Below are 21,852 nucleotides of genomic sequence, written 5' to 3'. Positions count from 1 at the left end.
TATTTTGAACTTACGTTTGTCGTCTAGGAGGCGATCTCCCCTCCCTCGAAACGACTCTTACGGACCCGCTACTGGTTGTTACTGATCCGACAACATAATACAAAAACTTTGTTTTTGTACATTCTTTTCTATTTTATTACTGTATTTTTGTTGATTGTACGTTTGTTTTGTTTTAATGTATAAATAATAATAATAATAATAACAATAATAATAATAATAATGAAAATACACTTACGTCATTTTTCTGTCTCTTTTCTAGGAAAGACCTACTGCCAAACATGTAAGAAAAAGTGTTCAGGAGAAGTACTTCGAGTCCAGGACAAGTACTTTCACATAAACTGCTTTAAATGCAAAGGTAACAATCATTTCTTATCTTGTATTTCTTATATGCATGAAGTTATAAAAGTACTTTCTTGTTTGTTATTTTTTTTTTAAATATAAATATTAGTCATGTATTTCTTTCTAAAAAATCCTGCACTTATATTTGGAATAAAATCAAACAAATGTGGATTTTCTTTGATTGATCTTTTTAATCCAAATTATTAGAATTTCTTACGTAAAGTTGCTATGATATGGCTTAAATCAAGGTGGATACCCAATGTTTTTCAACAAGACTAGTCAGTAAACTCGCTGTAATAAAAGCTAGTATAACGAGTCCTTCCCCTTTTCCTTTTAATGTGTGTTTAAAACATTTCATTTTAACGAATTTTGAGCTTTCATATAAATTTCCTTTTTTTTTTTTTTTTTTTTGCTTATATTTAACATTATTTTTTCAATGAAATGAAAATTTTCAGTTCTACGTTCGACGATTATGCCCTTTAGGTTAAGGCAGACGGATGATTAAGGCAAGTGAATGATGATGGAAGAATTAGTGTCATGATAATGTAGGAGGAAACGGGAGTACCCCGAGAAAATCCACGGACACGTTGTTGTCCACCACAAACCGCCGGGGATCGAACCAGAGCCCCCCAGAGGTAAGCACTGTACCACTGAACCACTGTGTTTCTTTTTTATTTCTTTAAAATTTGATATTCGTAGTTTTTTATAATGCAGATATCTCTTATTACATTGTTTTACTATTCGGGTAATATGGTAGCCATTTTTGCTACATATACACGATCGGTCGAGCAGGACAGCGATTGGAGAGTAACCGGGATCATTATTCCATTAAATATGCGTGTGCATCTTCCAGTGCAACAAATAAGGGACTAAGCCTTTCGATTGTATTGTGAATCTTTAAGAATTGTTTAAGACGTACTTTTATTTAAACCAAACAGTTTAACAGTGAACGAGTGAATAAATGATGTGTTATTACATTTCATGCCACTACAGTTAAGTTAGGTTGCCATGCTTCAAAAATCTTGTAGCCGTCATTAAAAAATTTGTAATCCCATCTCTCTATTTACTATTTAGACAGTACAACTTTCTGAAAGCAAAACAGATATCTCAACCCATGCAGCACTGCACTTTAGTGGACAAATAGTGAACCTTCTCTTTAAAAAAAAACGTGTATTTTGGCGCCTTTCCCTTCCCCGTTCAAAAGAATCCGTCGCTTTTGAAGCTGCGAAACTGTTTTTTTCCTTGTCAATGGGAGGGCGATAGCAGGTAGCAAGCAACACGACCCAGAAAGTTGCACATGGTTTGACTCCTTGCAAGATGAAAAATTGTTGCATGTTCCTTTCAAGATTGTTTACATGGAGAAATATTGTAGTTTTTTTTTTTTTTTTTTTTTTTTTTAAATAGCTACAAGATTTCTGCAACATGGCAACCTAGCTTTACACATTTCAAAATGTAATTAAACATTTTATATTTTTGTGTGTACACCCATGTTGAAGTAATGTCCATCCTACAGTATAACAACAAGTGAGTTGTTGAGGATTGACTTATTTCATTGTAACAAATTAATTTTGGATGTTCCCAAAGTTTCATTATACTAGTCTTTTGATATAATATTGGGTTTCTGTTTGGCGCAGACAAGTGTTTGTTTTGCAAATCACATGATTGCATGCAGTTGGGCGCACTTGGGAAAGATATTTATTATTTCTGTTTTGTGTCATCGTAGTTGAGAAATTGTTTTTCAATCTCTTTCACCAAACTTGGCATTGTGCCAGTATGGTGACTTTCACTATAAGTGATTAAAAAAAAAAAAACTGCGAATATTTATACTCTCCTCCCCAGCATTATTTCTCAGCTATTGCATAACTTAAAAACTGTTTTTCTCGTGTTGGCAGAATGCAATGAAACGTTTGTTTACATAATAAGCTAGTAGATGCAATAGGGTACGTCTTAATATAGAGCAATGAATTTACCTTGTACCGCTATATTTTTTTCTGTCAGCCCCCATGAGGTCCTGGTCATGAATAGATTATATTTATTTGCTGGAAACTCTGAATTTTCCCATCCTGTGCTGTTTTTGTACAGTTCTCTTAATTCAGTAAATCAGATAGTATACTAATTCTTCATCAGAGGGGGAAAGTAGTCGAAGAGTAATTAGAATATCCCCGTTCTGGGCTAATTTAAACACAGACAACACATAAATTAGCAAATGAGTGTTTTATTTGACAGCAGCAAAACATTCTCTGTATGTGTATGGCGTGTTTTGCTGCTGTGAAAAGAAATACAGCTGTACAAAGTGAATCCATTATACTACAGTTATCATTCGTTTCTCAAACATCTGTTCTAGTGACAATGTAACCGAAAAGTTAGAGGCAATCATTTCCGTTTGGCTAATGCGTATTGTAGGAGTGCAGTTTTACAATCTACGAGGGGCGTCCAATAAGTTATCTACCTAGACAGGAAAGAATGCAGATAGGCTCACCTGGTCATCACTGTTTTTCGATGTAGTCCCCATTTAGGTCCTATACACCGCAGCCACTTTGTGGGCAGCGAAGAAATAAATAAATGGAAAAAGTCTTTGTTATGGTCTGCAAACCACTGGGAAACAGTCTATTGGATCTCATTGTCCGACGAAAAATGTTGCCCCCGCAGGTGTTTCTTCAGGTCTAGGAAGTAGAGACCTACACGGGCCGGGCTTGGGCGGGCCGACTCTATTATTTCTTTGGGCCGGGCCGGGCTTGGGCGGGCCAACACTGATTTCTCTTCAGGTCGGGCCGGGCTGGGGCCGATTAATTGTAATTCTTTAATAATTATTGACATTCATTAAACGATAATTAGAATAAAGGCAAACGTTGAAGAAGTATGCCCGTGCAAAATGTTACAAAATGAAACTTCGAAATTTTATCGGGCCCGGGCCGGGCTTGGGTCAAGAATTTAAAGAAACTTATCGGGCCGGGCCGGGCTCGGGCCGAAAATCTTCAAAACTTTTCGGGCCCGGGCTGGGCCGGGCCTACGTGCATCCGGGCTGGATTGGGCTCGGGCCAAAAAATTCGGCCCGTGCAGGTCTCTACTAGGAAGAGGAAGTATAATCACTAGAGGAAATAGTCATTAGGGGCCATGTCTGGATTGTAGGGAGGAGGATTCAATACTTGGAAACCACACTTCCTCAAAGAAGTCAAACAAGTCACACAAACACTCTGCAAGTCACAACAAGTCACACAAACACACAAAGAAGTCCAACAAGTCACGGCCACTGCGTTGCACCATATGTATTGGCAACAGGGGCGTCATTTCAGACTTCGCTTGAGGGGGGGGGGGAGAGCACCATCAACATTAGACTTTCACGTTTTGTACTAGTATATTAGTAGACATCGATTAAAGTATATGTATTCTTCAAACCCTTGGGGGAGGGGCAGTTGCTCCTTCCTGCCCTCCCTAAATGACGCCCCTGATTGGCAACTTTGTAATACGAGAAACAAACAGAAGAACACTAATTTAGTCGGGGAATTTAAAGAAAGGAAAACACAGGTTTTAAAATTACCCTTAAAAATTACTATATAATTATGATTTGTTAATGACTATGTGATATACAAGGTGCCGAGTAAAGACTTATAATCTACGCAGGAGCGCTTTCAAAATTAGAAACGATTGGATTCTGAAATGCATGTTCGGAGTTTTATTTCGGACATATGTCAAAAGCACAGTTTCTAATGTATTGAAATTTCATTTCTTGTCGATAGTGTGAAACGTTGTAAATAGTTGTACTGTAAATTTCCATGACTGTTCTCCAAGTGAATATGATACCAACAAAGGTAGTTTTGTCAGAAACTCCAAACAAAATAAACCTCTTGAAAACAGTTTTTATTTCTAAAAGAATACATAATTATTACTTTTGACTGTTGCAGTGGTCTACCCAAGCAACTAGATAAAAATTCAGTGTGACGTAACAACAAAAACTGCTTTTTTCATATAAAAGTGTGGTAAGGTGAGTGTAGGGTCACGCCGAAAATCTCTAGCTATGGCTCTACCGGCTATTACAAAGTTGCCTATACCATTTTGCGTATATGTCATGTTTATGTACAGTGATTGGAAAGCAGTATGTAATAATAGTAAAATTACAAGTGTAAATGATTTTTGCACACCTTGTTCCACCTTTTACGCTAATGACTAGTTCCATGGCGTCAACATCGAAATCGGAGTAATAGCTTCGAGATTACCGCAAGTAAACACACGTTTACATTCACTCTTTAGTATTTAGCGATTGCGAAAGTCAGTACAGCATACCCCTTTGATATATTATACTTTTTTCCCCTTTCGTGGTACTTTAAAATATGATTAACGATTTGAAAATGTTTCGATGACTGCAGCGGTATTCGTGTTCCCAGCATTGGAATCTTGGCAGCTGACACGAACACTGCATCACATTCCAGCATGCAACCGAAAGAAATGACTGAATTTTTCTTTTTTAAAACTTCCAAATCAAGTTCTCATATCCAGTTTTAATCGACCGAGGAAGCCCAGAATTCAGGTACGTTGTTTTCAGCCCTCAGTGATATATTTTTTTTAAAAATCGTTAATATTGAGTAATTCGCTTTTAATACAATTGAAATGTACTTGGGCAGTTCAGAGAGATTGCTATTTGTCATAAACGTTATTACGGAAATGGAGTAGGTTTGAGTAGTTTTTCTTTCTGGGAAGATTTCGTTTCAGATGTAATTGCCGGTGTTCACTAGAACTTTGCGAACTGTCATTCAGTGTATTGACAATGAGAGATGCCAATGGTTGTGGGATTAAAAAAAAAAAAAAAAGTTTTAAACATTTTTTCAAGAGCATTTTTTAGTAGGATTTCTTTTTTAAATAAAACTTTTACAGAATTTTGAATGGACAATTGTCATTCATCTCACGTTTCCCATAATAAATATCTGATTAAAAAAAAAGTTAACATTTAGAATAATTCAGGAAAATTGGTCATTCAATAGAAAAAACTGCAAGTCGTGAAAATAGCAGCTAGCTTCTGCATAGAGTTGGCAGCTGACCGGTATTTTACCGGATGATCTTCATATTGATCAGGCCCAACTATATATTTCAGGATTTTTAAATATAGTTATTCTTAATCTGTTCTTAGGATTATGAGCAGGAGCTGGTAATTTGACTTCTCAGTTGGCCACCCTACTTCGTCAGGTTTAGGGTTTCTGTACTGCTAGTGTCATGTTCAACGACAAAAGTACAAGGTCCATTCGATAAATAACCGGAAAAGTTCTATAAAAAATACAGAACTTCGACAAAGTTTGTGCGCCTTCGTTATTTTTTTGGTAGTTCTAGAATTGTCAGATGGGCCTGGCACTTGCCTCGCGAACGGGGTAATGGGAAATAGTGAAACAAGATGGCGACACCCTTGCAGGTTTGTGTCAACGTGGAGCAGCGGAGCGTCATTCGATTTCTATTAGTTGAAGGGTTGAAACCAATAGACATTTACTGTCGGAGAATAGTGCAATATAGTGAAAGTTGTTTGGGGCGAACACAATAGTGTAATACGCTTGTTTTCTCGTATTAACTCTCCCAATGTTGTTCTCCGTGACTGCATAGACGAGCGTCCTAGGCGTGGTGAATCTTCAACATTTGCTACACCCCGTTTGAACTTATCTGCCCACTTGTACACTTGTATTCTACTCAAACAACTTCCACAATATTGCACTGCCATTCGACGGTGAATTTCGATTGGTTTCAACCCTTCAGTTAACAGAAATCTAATGGCACTCCGATGCTCCACTTAGATGTAAACCTGTAAGGGTGGCGCCATCTTGTTTCAGTGATTCCAAGCATCCTGTTTGCAATGCAGGCGTGCCAGGCCGATCTAGTAATAGTTCTACAGGACACCACCAAACAATAACAAATAAGTACAAACTTCGTCGAAGTTTTGTAATTTTTATACAACCTTTCCGATTATTTATTGAATGAATCTTATATTTTAGTGATAAATAGTTTCAGCAGTAACCCTATTTAAAATATAATATTCAGATTTCGTTTCGCCGAATCCTCTCTCCATGTGGAACTCCAGTTAATGACCTGGTTTATGAGCTAACATCACATTTTATGAGAGCAGAATAACGCACTTAAATGGAGGTTTGTAAAATTTAGCCGGAAGGATGTTACTTTTACGCTGTATCCAAGAGGATGTTACTTTTACGCTGTATCCAAAATTTCTATTTCAAACATATTAACAGTAAACAAAGAAGAGATGCCATGAATATTGAACTTTACTACTGCTGTATTGCATTAGGCTTAACACCATCTCCTAAATGGCTGTTCATGTCCTTAACTTGCAAACATACCTCGTATTAAGCTATTCTATCAGTCCCGAACTGAGAATATGAATAAATATAATTTTATGCGGAAACAAGATTGTTCGTCTGTTTGTTTGTTCAGAGTATTATTTATTTATTTATTTATTTATTTATTGCCTCTAAATTTGAGTTTAAACAACCCAAGAAACAAACTACGCAAATAGCACAGATGCGTAACTTCACGCACAGTTAAGCAAAGGACACCGTGATAATGCGGGTTGCTTGACATCCCCATGTACGTGGTAACGTGTAATTCAATGCTACTTGGAAAACCAATCTAGATACAGCACCCTCTGGATTAAACTTAACTCAGAAGTAGAGATGTTCAAATTCGCGTGTAGGAGTTCGAGAGAACATGAACCCTAATGAGTTTAGTGAGCACGATCCTCTTTAGGGTGCTGAGTTTTAAGCCCAAGTAAGCCCCGATTGCAAAATAACCATCTGTGCTCCCAAGTACTGATGTTGCAATAGGAACGTAGTTCTAGAATCCATACAAGCAAAATTAAGGTGGTGCAGCCTTTCTGTTTCAAGTGTGCCCCTGCTGGCGCTGCTGTCGATGTGTGTTTTCCCGTGCCTCCCTCGAAAGAGAAGGGACAAGTTGCTGCGCCCGAGATCCTTCAATAGTTGGATGCGGACAGAAGTCTTTCCCCAAAGCAAAAGGAAAGTTTTCTTCGTGAGAGGGAGGTGGGAGTGGGGCTGAAGCATGTTTCACGTATTTTCCGAGGGAAACGTGAAATAGAAGGCTCTAGATGAATTATGTATATATTTAAATGTTATTGTTCCTTAAAAACAATGTCGAGTTTTATGAAAAAAATTCTTAAGAGAACTTTTAAATAAATCTGTACGATGTAGGTCCGTTGTTTTTTCACGTTAAATCAGATGAATTTTTAACTCTGCCATGAAATGGGTTACAGGCTTTTGCCGTTAATTTACCCGTAAGAAAAAGTATAATTACCCCTGAGCGTTTAGATAGTTGTCAGTGAATGTGTTATGCTAGTTCACAATTTTAGAAATTATTTTAAAAGTAGAACACCAAATTGACATCAAATAGGATTAAATTGATTAAGATACAGACTGCACGGCCAGTGAGGGCCGCGGTGGCTCAGTGGTAGAGCGTTCACCTCGAGCCTGGAGCCCCAGGAATTTGTGGTGGAAAAACACCGTGAGCACCGGTTTTCTCGGAGCTCTCCCGTTTGCTCTTCATTCCACCATTTTATTCATTTTTCATTTTCACCGCTTTCAATATTTCATTTTGCACAAAGGATGTGTTTTGCACGACCAATGCATGTGAGAATCATCAAACAATAATGATGCAAAATATACTATGTTGAAGAAAGGCAGCCAGAACCCTCTTTTTACAGGAAAATTTGTTAAATGTACAACTGTTACGTACACTTAGTCATCTTGATCTTTGGTCCTCTTACGTGGAACTGTATATCCGTATGTTATTACTTTCCCTAAGTTGGCTATTTATATAACCAGTGGTTTTCAACCTTTCGATACACGCGGTCCGGCAAGAGAATTAGATGCGTTTTGGGATCACGGTAACATAGGAAACACCTCAGTCTTAGCGACACTAAGAAATAATAAGTTCGCGGACCGGTGGTTGAAAACTTCTGAGTTAAACTGTTTGTGTACAATTAAGGATAACCAACTTAGACAGATTTCACTTGAATTGAAAATGATAATTTTAGGTTTGGTTAATGATTTCTTGTAATTCTTTTCATATTCTTGTTTATTTCAGTCTGCAAGAATTCCTTAGCACAGGGTGGCTTTTTCTGTAAAGATGGCGGCTATTATTGTACAAATGACTACCAGCGCCAATTCGGCACCAAGTGTGCCACCTGTGGAGATTATGTGGAAGGAGAAGTAGTCTCTGCACTTGGCAACACATATCACCAGAAGTGCTTTACCTGTGCCCGATGCAGGTGAGAACATTAAACAATTTATTAGATGAATGTTAAATGCTTGTATGTAGGATTTAACCGTTCCGGTGTCGGTCTAGCATCTGAACTGAGAAGCATAGGCGGCACCAGTGGGTGTAGGCTGCATTTACATTAACTTAGATTTTCAGATTTCTTACAATAATCCTTTCAATTTTGTATATTTCTTGGTTCCTATGTTTGGCTATATTTGAGTGACTTCTTAAGTCTCTCATAAGTAGACTTCGGATCGATATGCACTAAACAACGGCAAAATATGCATGCAAATATGCGCTAAAAATCACGAAAATATGCACTGAAAATATCCAAATATGCACTAAAAATTATAATATGCACCAATCAGAAGCTAAAGTTAAATGAGGAATTTTATTACTTTAAGGAAAAAAGTTGTATTACTTGAACTACATATACTTGGTACATAACTATGATGCATTCATGCTACAATACACAACTGCGTAATTTTCACTGTTTTCTGGCAAAAACCGGCATTTATCAGTCAAAACATTACTGTACATTGAAAATATTCCTTCCGTGTCACGGGTCGTTAAGAGACAGTATTTCAAAGAAGCAATGTTACTTGCCGATAAATCTGAAATTCGTGCGTCGTTGTTCCCAGGAACACTTTATTTAGACTAGATAAGAATTTTATGCCAGGATTTTTCGCGTCTATTGATTGGGCGTTTCAAAGAAATGCTTGTCCGATTGGTCTTGGTGGTGTCTGTTTCGTTATTGAATCAAACAGCTCAAATGCACTACAAAGTTCTAATCATCGCTCTTCTAATCTCGTTATGATCTTTGTAATTGAACTGAAATTGATAAATGCAAGGTCGGTTTTAATGTTTTTAGCTCCGCAAGCGTCCAAGGCTTCTTGAATACATTTGGTTTCTTTGAGTTCAAACAGCTCACAGTCAGTATGTGAAAATCAAAATACATCCAGTTAATGTACATAAAGTATATATATAAATTTACAAATAAAAAAGAATACGCCAAGTATCTGTGAATAAAGAATAAATATACTCAGAGAAGCAAATAAACATTTCTGGTATAAGCACATAATAAAACCTGCCTAGTGAAATTGAACAGGACTCGCAAAAATTTCTGTTAAAGGTTTTTAAGTTAAGGAAGATAGATCTATGAGAAAAATAAATAAGATGCATACATGTAATGGACGTAGTGAGAAAATAAAATCTTGTACATAGGCCTACCGTATTCAATTACAATATTTATTTATACTACGAATTAATACACATAAAACTTACAGTGAACAAAAAAAAAAACTACATACGGCTTCAAAAGTCAAGACAAAAAGTAGATGATATGCTCTTTTCAGCGCTCCTCCCTCAACTTTAGTCTCCCTTTTGATCTATTGTGTATATTATGATTCTTGTTCCATGTATCTAGACCATCTATTGCACTACGTTCAAAAACTTGCACGGTATTAAGGGGCTTACTTGGCGGTGGACTAAAGGTTAAATGTGTAGGGTAACAAGTAAACGAAGACCTTTACAGACAACGTAGTCCATATACCTAACTTCTCACAGAAATGTCTAAAATTTTTCTAAACGCTGCATTAGAGAAATTGAAAATTTATGTTAAAAAGTATATTTTAACATCGGTTGTTCGCAACACAGGTTCCGTCTAATCAAGATAATATAGCCATTATTTTTTTACCTTTAAATTCATGGGAGCATGAAATATTTCCATTTAAATAAATTTCCGTTTAATACGGGGCCTCTTGAAGGCAGTTTTTACTGTATTAAAAGCCTGTATTCGAAAAGCTTGTTATTGTTTAAAGGAAAATAAATCACTTGAAATTACTTTCTGTAGCCAATTATGTGTAAATCCAATATTGCATCCAATATTTTCTTCTAGCGTAACATTGTCCGTTTCAAACAGCAATAATTTACAATGTATAATATTGATACTTTAAATGGAATAAAGTGATTTGAGCGAGGCATGGAACATAAATGTGAAGAAGCTAAAGTTATTGATACGTTTCGAGAGACCGAGGTGTATCAAAGCAACACAAGCTTTTATTTTAATAGTCTCCTAAACTCCTTAAAGGAAAACTTGAGAACTTACTCAGAAAGTAACTGCTGTAACAAGTTTTAGATTTTATAAAGCAAATATTTTAATTAATTGTAGAGCTCATTTTCAAAAGGGTTGTTCATTTCTTCCCGAAATACAGTCTTGAACGGTTTGTTTGGAATGAACTCTGCCGAGTATCAAAAAAGCCAAATCTGGGTTGTTTCATAGTTGTATAGACCCCTTATCAGACTTGAAACTGCTATGAGAGTATAAGGCGGCCAAAAAATTAAGCGCTTCTGAAGTTTGAGCTTCTGCTGTTGTGAGAAATAGAAATGTCCTTTTCTTTAAACAAGCTTACTTACTTTGAAAATATTACTTGTTAACATATACTTTGTAAAATACATTTTCTTCTTCAATTGTTAATGTCTCTCAACTTCAATCCATTGTTTCTGAAGATAACTTCTAGATTTTTCGGGCCCATTTAGTTGTAGTGTGACATGTTTGTCCAATTTTTGTCCACCCAAGAAAAAAATATGTACCATTCAAATTAACAAAAGGAGCCACGGTGGCTCAGTGGTAGAGTGTTCACCTCTGGTGCATGGGGTCTCTGGTTTGATCCCAACTCGCGCCAAGTGAGCTTTGTCGCTTCGATCACCTGTAGGGCAACATCTTCAAATTTGAATTTTAACTACAGTAGGTCAGAATTTTGTCCAATTTTTGTCCACCCAAAAAGCTCTGTACCATTCAAATAAACGAGGGAGGACCATTTCAAAATATGCCACCTCGATCATCTGAAGTGTGACGTCTTCAAATCCGAATTTTAACTAGCTCAGCATTTTGTCAATTTTTTGTCCATTTTTGTCCACCCAAGAAAACATTTTGTACCATTCAAATAAACTAAGAAGTGCCATTTTAAAATTTGGCCACCTCGATCACCTGTAGGGCGACATCTTCAAATTCAAATTTTAACTGGCTCAGCATTTTGTCCAATTTTGTCCATTGTTGTTCAGCCAAAAAAAAAAAAAAAAAATTGTACCATTCAAATAAACGAGGGAGAGCGATTTAAAAATTTTGGCCACTTCGATCACCTGTTGTGCAACATCTTCAAATTCTAATTTTAACTAGCTCAGAATTTTGTCCATCTTTGTCCAACCAAAAGCAGCTTTTGTGCTATTCAAATAAACGAGGGAGGACCATTTCAAAATTTGGCCAGATCGATCACCTGCAGTGCGACGTCTCTAAATTCGAATTTTAACAAGTTTACAATTTCGTTCAATTTCTGTGCATTAAAGTACTAGCAACAAACATTTTGTAACATTAAAATAAATGAGGGAGAATCATTTCAAAAATTAGCCACTTCGATTACCTGTAATGCGACATCTTCGAATTCGAATTTTAATTAGCTCAGAATTTTGGATTAGAATTGGAATTTTGTCTAATTTCCATACACATTTGTACCATCAAAAAAATCTGCCATTCAAATCAACAAAGGAGGATTGTTTCAAAATGTTGGCCACTTCGATCACCTGTAGTGCGACATCTTAATTCGAATTTTAACTTGCTCAAAATTTTTTCCAATTTTTGTCCACCCAAGAAAAAATTTGTACCATTCAAGTAAACGAGGGAGGACCATTTCAAAATTTCTGCTACTTCGATCATCTGTACGGCTCATCTTCAAATTTGAACTTTAATTAGCTCAGAATTGTGACGAATTTTTGAACATTTTTGTACCATCAAGAATAAATTCTGTGGAGGATGAATCACTCACCCTTTTCTTACTTTTCTTTCACAGATTTTGGAAGCTATTCTAAACCGACAACAATGAACCACTTAAAGAACTTGAGTCTATATTAGAAACTTGAAATTCCATTTTTAAGGAAAGTTGTTGGTCGTTAAAAATTATCAATTTGGTCGTTCCTTTAAATATGCATTTATATGCAGGAACGATATAAACATGCACTAACCTCCGAAATATGCAAATATATGCACTATAAAACTCTGCTATTTTACCCCAAAACAGCCCAAATGAATTTCTGTTTAAAGAGCATATCAATATCACATCAGGAATAAAACATGCAAATATGCAAAAATCCGAAGTCTACTCATAAGTCCTTGCTATTATACTGTGCTTTTTTTTTTTTTTTTTTTTAAGAGTAAAAGGTAGGGATTATTTTTGAGAGCTTAAGGCTCAATAGTGCAGAGCATTCTGGCAACAATGTTAGGGTGTGTTGTCCCATCCTAGCCTGCACCCACATTACCAAAATCCTGGCGCCGCCTATGTTGAGAAGTGTAAACCCTGCTCGAGGGAGGCAGAAATTCTAATGATAGATGCACTGTCCATACTTCATACATTTGACCATGCACTATCTGATCCCTCGCAGCGCTTTGTTGACTACGACACCGTGGAAGTGGTTTTTAAATTCAGATGTGCTCTAAGTTATTAACATAGCATTTGTACTTTTTGAATTGTCAGTATCATTGGGAATGATAGAGGTAATTGTTTTCTCGTACCGAAAGTCTTTGACTGAACTAGAGAAAATCACAGTCTACTTCGATTGTTATCGTCTGAACTCAGAGTATTAGGTTGCTCTTCGTGTGTAAAACCGTACTTACTAGTTGTTATACAGGGTGTTTCAAAACAACACCGACAACGTTTGGGAGGTGATTTCTGACACCAAGATAAGACAAAAAGTATAGACCAAACAGGATGCACAAATGCTTCCTTTCGGAGTTACAGGCAGCCGAAAATATTAAGAAATGAACTTTAAAGGTCTATAGCTGCAAAATCATGGACCTACCGTAGTCGGGTCAAGACTTTACCTAGGAACTAACATGTGCACTATCCACAAGTCCATGTTTCAGAATCCTGTGGTACTTCCGCAACAATTAATAGTAGTAGTTGGTGAGTACTTCAAATTATATACCCGTAGCCAAACTCCCTCTATAAAAATTGTTGCGTGAGTTCCTTTAGCTTCTGAAATATGTATTTTTGGATAGCGCACATGTTAATTCCTAAGTGAAGTCTTGACCCGACTACGGCAGACCTCATAGTTTTGGAGCTATGGACCTTTAAAGTTTTTTTTTAATTTCATGTTTTCGGCAGCCTATAACTCCGAAACGAAGTATTTGTACACCCAGCTTGATCTATACTTTTTGTCTTATCTTGGTGTCAGAAATCACCTCCCAAACGTTGTCAGTGTTGTTTTGAAACACCCCGTATGCTTAATAAAGTAAATCTTAGGCCTTGTAATTTAAATTAAGGATCATATTAAAAGTAAGATTCCTGTCCTTTCCACGTTCTTTCTCTCAAAGTAAATGTAAAGCAAAATGTAATATTACAATGGGAAACATATCTTTCTATACAATATTTCTGAGCAGCAGGCCAGAGATCTTCAGTGGTGGATCGCTTTATCTCTGGTTCGATTACAGGCAAAAACACTGACCATTTTGTTTCATTCAACTCTCAAAATTCTAGACTGCTGTTTACTTCAAATTTTGCTGTTTGGTATTTTCAAATATTAAACTATGAGTGTACTGAAACAGCTTAAAGTCCTTGTTTAGTTGAGCATGTTCATTTTGTTGTATTTGCCTTGTCATATGGAAGGACAAATGTTAAAATAACGTGTATGGTAGCTTACGTAAACATTGTCACAGTAAGTACACTAAATGAAGTACATATGACAAAGTAAAGGTCATTCATTAATTCAAGAGGATTTAGTGATTCTGCTTTTACGTATGTTCAAACCTTTTTCTGTGTTCTCGTCGCATTCGGTTGTTTGCCATTCGATGAAGAGATTCAGTGGGATAGTTTTTGTGAAGTTTTACAACGTTTCGTCGTCTGCAGAAGTTCTCTTCGCGATTTCTGGAGTCATCGTTAATTATCGTGTGTTTCTTCCGGATTGCAGTAGAACTTTCTAGTTACTCGTGGATGTTGACAGCAACATAGTATGTTATCTTCAAGGTAATCAGTTTCGAGGTCTCGTCTTATCTCAGTGAAAACTTTGTGAGAATCCTTGAAAATGAATTTCTCGTTTTCTGTTGAATTAACAGTTTTTTTAAAAAGCAAAAGCGTAATAATTATGAAATTTCATAATAAATTGAAATTAAATCAATTTCATCATTCTGGTGTATTAGCACGCTGTTCATTCAGGAGGGTGATGTTGAGGGATAAATGTGAAATCAGAATTGAGGAAGCCAGTATTTCGGTTGAGGAGAGAGGTTTGAAGATTCTTCCACCTTGAAACATATTATCGTAAATACAAGATGAAATTATTAGTGATGTGTTAATGTAAAAGAATCTCGAGAAAACATATAGATTTTGTGTGCCCATCACAGATCCACGTGAAACAATAATAAAAGTAAGCCCAAGCATAACAGAGAAGTGTCAGGCGATAGAAGTCCAACGATTGTTTATGGCTATAGGTGTATGTATGAGTATGCCTGAATGAATACAAATTAATCTTTTGTTTCATCATCTTTCGTTTCATCATCATGATAATTCATGTACGATAATTTCCTATAACTTACTGTATATAGCCAAAAATTAAGTTAAATTTAAACAAGAAAGAAAAAGAGTGACAAAAAAATGGATGAGGAGTATCGGTGGCTAAGTGGTAGAATGGTCTTTTCTGGGGTTCGTGGTTTGATCATAGAAGTGAGTGGATTGTATTATGTGCATAGCTATCCTTAGAGTTTCTCCATTTTTGGATCAAAAGATCTAATGTATTTCAGTCAAAAATTTTTCGTGTAAGCCTTGTATCTGGAGAACTACATATTGTGTAGCCAACCCCAGATTATCATTTAATTCAGTATGATGTGCTTATTCCGTAAAAAATACGAACATTCGATTTAGTGGTCCTTCAAATATTTTGTGGTCCCTGATGGAAGATCCAATACATTTCGTTCCATCAAAAATTTTCTTGGTGGTCGTATATCTGGAGAACTATATGTATGTAACCAAACCCAAACTATCACTTCACTCAGTATGGTGTGCTTATTCCTCAAAAAAAATACGAAAATTCGATTTAGAGACCGTTCAAAATTTTGTGACCCCTGATCTAAAAACTAATTATTGACCAAGATCGCAATCTTCTGATGCATTTTTTTTTTTTTTAATATCATTCCTAAAATTCTTGTCGAGTTTTTTGTCGTTTGTTCCCATCTTCTTCAATTCGCAAATTATTTGATCATTATTCCCTTGAATGTATTTTTCGCTTGTCCTTTAGCTTTCAAGAGAGAAAAGGGGGAATGCTAAAGATTTATTTCTTACATTCTGCAAATAAACGTTGATTCAGATCTATTAATGCCAATTACTGTTTCCTCAAGCATTAAACGTCGTTGATCAGTTCTCTGGAAATCAAATTGGGAGTAAAATATATTTACTGATTTTTGTTTCACCTCGAACTAAAATATGTTGATACATAAAAAAAAAAAAAGGATTATGTTAATGTGACAACATTTTTACAGTAGAAAATAAATCAAAATGTGGAGATTATTATAATAATAATAATTAAAAAATACAGTATCTAGAGATGAGCAGCTTCTATTGTTTTAATGACTTCCTCTATCAAAAGTAAAAGTTCATTTCGCATTGTTTCTGAAAACAATTGAGTTAAATATTTAATAACTTGTATACACTTCTCATTTTGCTCTTTTAATATTAATGTAACTTTTATGTCCATTAAGATTTCTTTAAATTAATAGTTGATAAAAGTTAATGAATATGAGAAAGTTGTGTTGGATGAAGATGAGGTGAAACTGGTTGTTTTCGTTTACAAGTGCTGTTCACAGAAAAAATAAGTCAACAGTGCTTAACTTGGAGAGGAGTCTTTCATCAGTTGTACTTGTAAATAACACGTGAAGCAAAATACTGAATAGTTAGCGATTTTTTTTTTTAAAGGATAGTTAAGAGCCTGACATACTAAAAATAATACAAAATTTTCCATTTTTCTTTTCCTTGTTTTCCATAAATGAAAGGAGATAATGAAATGCAACTTGCCGCAATCATAGATAATGCTATTCTACAACAGAAAATATGAACCTGAAGAATCTTCAGTGTTGCCATCCGTTCAATGTACAGTGTTGCCAGAGTTACATTTCCCCCAAAATCTAAGTTAAGGCAGCGACTAGAGGAACGAACTCAATTGCATTTGATTACATATCGTGTTGTCTTGGTATCACGTGAACAACTTTTTAAATAATAGTTGTATTTAGTTTGTAATAAACAAAATAGTTTTAACATACAGTTATTAAAATTAAATAATATTGTTATTTAAAAAGTAGTTCACAGGATTCCAAAACAACATGATTTGGGGGGAAATGTTATTGTGGCAACACTGAAAATTCTTCAGGTTCGTATTTTCTGTTGTAGAGTAACATTCTCTATGATTGTGGTAAGTTGCATCTCATTATCTCTTTTACTTATGAAAAACAAGCAAAAGAAAAATGGTAAATTTTTCTATTATTTTTAGTAAGTCAGGCTCTTAAATATAATTGTATTCCTCTAACCACATTGTTCGTGTGTTCAGGTAGTTTTTGACCTTTATACTGTGGAATAGTTGTAAACTTTATTTAATAAAGTTGAAAGAGGAGGAGTTAGTGTTTTTTCCCTTTCCGCAAAACAATGATATTCTTCGTTCATAATTGAATGTTGTCTGTTAGCTGTCCATCACTTTTATAATTTGATTTTAATGTTCTTGTAATACGGAAGTTTATCTCTGAAGAGGGAGAATGAAGTATCAGTTGATGTTCATAATTCTGTACATATATAAAATAAGAAATCGTGACTGACTAATCAGTGCCGAGGACAATCTGTTCAAGCTGCAAACTTGAAATTTGGACAAAACAATAAGATTTGTGATACAAGGAAAGATTTTTGCAATTTCGACGTGGAAGGGAAAAATTGAGGATTACGATTACTATTACGTACTTTTCTCGGAATTCGTAAGTTAGCGACATGAAATTCGGTATTTAGTCTTCCCATTTACAATAACTAAACAAGTGTTTCTGTGTGTTATGTATGTTCTGTTGTTTCTAGAAGGGAAGAAAAGAGATGCAGAGAGAAGGTTGGAGGTTGCAATTAGTCCCAAATATGCAATAAGATTTCCATATCTAGGAATCCTGTATGGTTAGAAACATGAAATGTATTGTTTCGACTTTTGAATTAAAATTATTAAATACGTGTTTTTCTACACTTTTAAATGTTTGATCTAAAATGAAAGAAAGAAAAGAATGAGAATAGTTCACTAAGATTCTCATAGAGGTGTTCGAATTTCGTGAAAGTCTTCGAATTTAGACTAAAATTTATGTGAAAGATGCAGAAGGAAGATCTATTGCTAGCATTAATATATGGGGACATTTGTTAGTATCAAATAAAAATTTGTTGCTACTGCGCTAAATACACATCTTAAATTGTGTGTTTACCAATGTGATGTTTTCAGGGTATTGTCATAATCCACTCTTTACCGAAATCTTTTCTTACCCATGGGTAGACAATGATTAACTCCAGGATGAGGAAGGTAATACCTTGTTTGTTTATCGATACATTTATACTACGGTTTCTGCCTGTAGTTACGGAGGATATTGCAGTAGCATAAAGGAAACAGGAAGATGAAGTGTCTGTAGAAATATACTTGTGTGAAATGACTTCGCGGTGAGAGCAATCATGCAGTTTTTCCGTGTAATTGTAATTTTTTTTTTTTTTTTTTTTTTACCCTTTGTTCCTTCGAAAGCATGAAGATGAACTTCATGTAGATTTGAAACGGAGTCCTTGCAGAATATACGAGTGGAAAGTGCAACGACAATTCTGCACTTTGAGTACGAAATATCACTTATACATAATCTGATCAAGATGAATGAATTTGATATTTAGGAATTGCGAGTGCGATGTAATTAACATGTATGAAATCGTTATGTATTAATTTGTTAATGATTGCTTTTCTTTCTTTGTAATGAATAGGCAGCCTTTCCCAACGGGAGAACGCGTGACCTACACCGGGAAGGAAGTGTTGTGTCAAAAATGCGTGCAGATACCTATTGTAGACTCCCGGTCTCCACAGGCCAGTCCTTCTGGAAATGCACCAGGTAATAAATAGCTGCTTCAAATCTTGCTTCCATTCCTTATCAGTTTGCTCAGATCGGTTTTTAATGAAAAAGTGTTGATCTGTCTTTTGCGTAGGATCTACGTGTTTACGATGTAAAGTAAATGAAGATTGAATATAATTTCAAGAATTAAAGAAAATAGTGTTTGATACAAGTGAGGTGGACATTTTTTCGAGCTACACGGTGTTTGAAAGAGCAATAAAACGCGTGCTGGCTAAATAATATTACTTGTGCACTCTTTGTTAATACTATTGATGTTATTGTTGTTGTTGTTTATTTTTTAATTCTTTTTCTTTTTTTCCCGCTTGTTGACATTTCCCTGTGTAAAATGGCACAATTATGCTGTATCTGGGAGTTTGTTCAATAAATAAATAAATAAATATATAGGAAAAATCTTTAAATATTAATGACTTGAAAATGTTTATGTGAAGTCATGTTTCTCTTAAATTTAGTCCACGTTAATAAGGCTCTTCTCTAAACTTATCCCCACTTAAAAAGTAAAGACAATCAAGAATGCATTCTGTCAAGAAAGTACCGGAAATTGGTCAATAAAGCACTAAATATGCATTATTCATCAAAATTTATTGTATCACCTTCAAAGTAGGCCCTTTCCGAAATAATACACTTATGCCAACGAATAATCCAACCACCAAAACATTTTTGAAGCGCATTTTTCGGAATCGACTTCAGTACTAGCCGCGAATTCTCTTTGATAAGTCTTCTATCGACTAAAAACAGGTGCCTCGAAGTGGCAATTTGAGTTTTGGGAAAAGAAAAAAAAAGTCGGCCGGAGCCAGATCAGGGGGATGCGGTGGTTGTTCAAGACAGTGTGTTTGAGTTTTTGGCCAGAAATTTGTTCACAATGATAGCCTTGTGAGATGTTGCGTCGGCACTAGTCGAGTCATGCCCAAACAATCGTTTAAAATGGTACGAGTTGATTGGTGAGACACACATTTCAGCGGCTATTTCTCTCAGTCTTAAACGACGATTATGTCATCATTTCCTTTACTTTAGCGATGTTAAGTTCAGTTGAAGACGTTGATGGTCGACCAGAGCGAGGCAAATTTTCCACCACCTCTCGACCGCCTTTGAATGCACTGTACCACTCATACGCACATATTTTTTTGATAAAGTCGATTCACCGTAACCCTTAGGTAAAATTTTCAGCTCTTCGGCACACGAAAAAATTCCATTTACAATGCAAACTTTCAAACAGATTCTTTGTTGGATAATTTTATCCATTGTAAGAATTGTCCACACACGCTTGCAATGAATTGGCAAATGGAGCACTGTAAACAAACTGACAGATGGCGCTCAACCTCTGCGTGAGCATAGAGGACAGTTGTGCTAACGTAGCGACAAGAATAATTTCGACGCTCCGTTTCATTGGGCTTTGTAAATGTAGAGTTCCCGGTACTTTCTTGACAGAATGTATATAGAAAGTAAGCCATAATACTATTATAATAAACGTAAAATGATAGTTTCTAGAAAATACTGTTATAATAAAATAATAAATGTTTTCAAATCTTCTCTTACAAACCAGAAATCTGGATGCTCAGTTTATCATCTCATAATTATTGGGTACCGAAATTTATGTATTTTCGAATACTTGTTAAAATTAATAATAAAAGAAAATAAATAAATAACTCACAGATTAAACTAGGTATTCATTAATTGCAAATTTGGAGGAAAGCGATCGACTTTTATTTATAGAATTTTTAGTCCATTGTTTTCCTGAACGAACACGACATGCAAATAGTTGAATTTGACAAATCAGCGAAAAGTATAATAGCTTTAAAAAATTGTGTTCGCAGAACAAAACGAAAAGGGCTTCGCCGTATTTCTAATGCCGAAAATTCTATTTTCTCGTTGTTTACTATGAGAATTCGCGAGCCAAATGCTTTTACAATGTTAAGTTTATGGACATCTCGTATTTTGGTGATTATTCCTCAATGGTATGTCCGATCCGGACATGCTACCCCATACGACACTCAGCGTGCTCTCTCGAATCACCGTGTCAAATTCACTGAAGTGTCTTCATCCCGGCGAAATTAAAATACCGCTAATTTTACAGTAATTATGTGATATCTTCAAATAGATAAAAGATAATTGAAATATGGAACAAGAGCGCCCTAGACAATATTATTGTGCATGAGGTACCGTTACCACAAGTTACCTAGTAACTTTTCGTTTTCAGCCGTTTAGAAACGCGAAAATAAATGCCGATTTTCAAAATGGCTCGAAATCAAAAGCAGATAAGTGAGTCGTGATAACGGTTTCTCATGTAAAATAATATTGTCTAGGGCGCTCTTGTTCCACATTTCGATTATCTTTTATCTATTTGAAGATATCACATAATTACTGTAAAATTAGCGGTATTTTAATTTCGCCGGGATGAAGACTGAAGAATAATTCATCCATCTCGGAGGAGTGTCCGGGTAAACAAATGTCTAAATCGAGAAGAGAGGAGCTTCGGTCTAATTTAAAATAAATAAATAAATAAATAAAATTAAAAAGGAATTTGAAAATGTAGCTAATTAATTAAAAAAAAAATATAAAGGAAAAGTAACCGTTAAAATCAAAACTTATTTCAAATTTAATTGATTAAGATTATGAATGATGATATTTTTCAATACTATGCAATGAAATTTTGTCGTAAGTTGTGAATGTTAATGTAGAGTGTAATGGATAAAGTTACGGTCGTGGGAAAATTAGTCTCCTATTTAAAAAAATTACTCTTTTAGGGGAAAAAATTACAATTTATAAACAATAAAATTAAAATATCATAAAGATCCTAGATATTCATTTCACATGGTTTCTTAGAAAGAAATTAAACGTCATAATTGTTAGAACTATTATCAATTAAAGATTATTCCTTTAAAAATTTAATTGAATAAGTTAAAAATTAATCATTTGTTTAATGTGTAATTTTTTTTAACGGATTAATTCAAAGCCTCAGACACTATCTGGCTCTTTTTACAATTCTGGTGATCTTCATTATCATTCTCACTTTTTTTTTTATATAAGTAAAGTAACCTTTACGAGGAACTTTGACATAGTTGACATATTCGTCTGATATAGGATAGTTTATAAAGCAAAGA

The 21,852-nt window shown here is 35.2% G+C and overlaps 1 protein-coding gene across 10 annotated transcripts in view; it reads left to right on the top strand.

Moving 5' to 3' along the window:
* The window catches only part of Unc-115a (actin binding LIM protein Uncoordinated 115a), a 292,228-nt gene that overhangs the window by 202,409 nt on the left and 67,967 nt on the right, over positions 1 to 21,852 (top strand). For all 10 annotated transcript variants that reach the window (XR_014127844.1, XM_081734657.1, XM_081734656.1 and 7 more), the window contains 3 exons: positions 260 to 355; positions 8,425 to 8,608; positions 18,609 to 18,733. Coding sequence is in view for 9 of the 10 variants with exons in the window: in XM_081734657.1 (XP_081590783.1) it covers positions 260 to 355; positions 8,425 to 8,608; positions 18,609 to 18,733 (405 nt within the window). In the remaining variant the exon portion in view is untranslated. The remainder of the gene's footprint in view (positions 1 to 259; positions 356 to 8,424; positions 8,609 to 18,608; positions 18,734 to 21,852) is intronic.

This window comes from Thermobia domestica, chromosome 12, assembly GCF_964235325.1.
Source record: "Thermobia domestica chromosome 12, izTheDome1.hap1.1, whole genome shotgun sequence".
Lineage (NCBI taxonomy): Eukaryota > Metazoa > Arthropoda > Insecta > Zygentoma > Lepismatidae > Thermobia > Thermobia domestica.
This window is presented reverse-complemented; position numbering and strand designations above follow the sequence as displayed.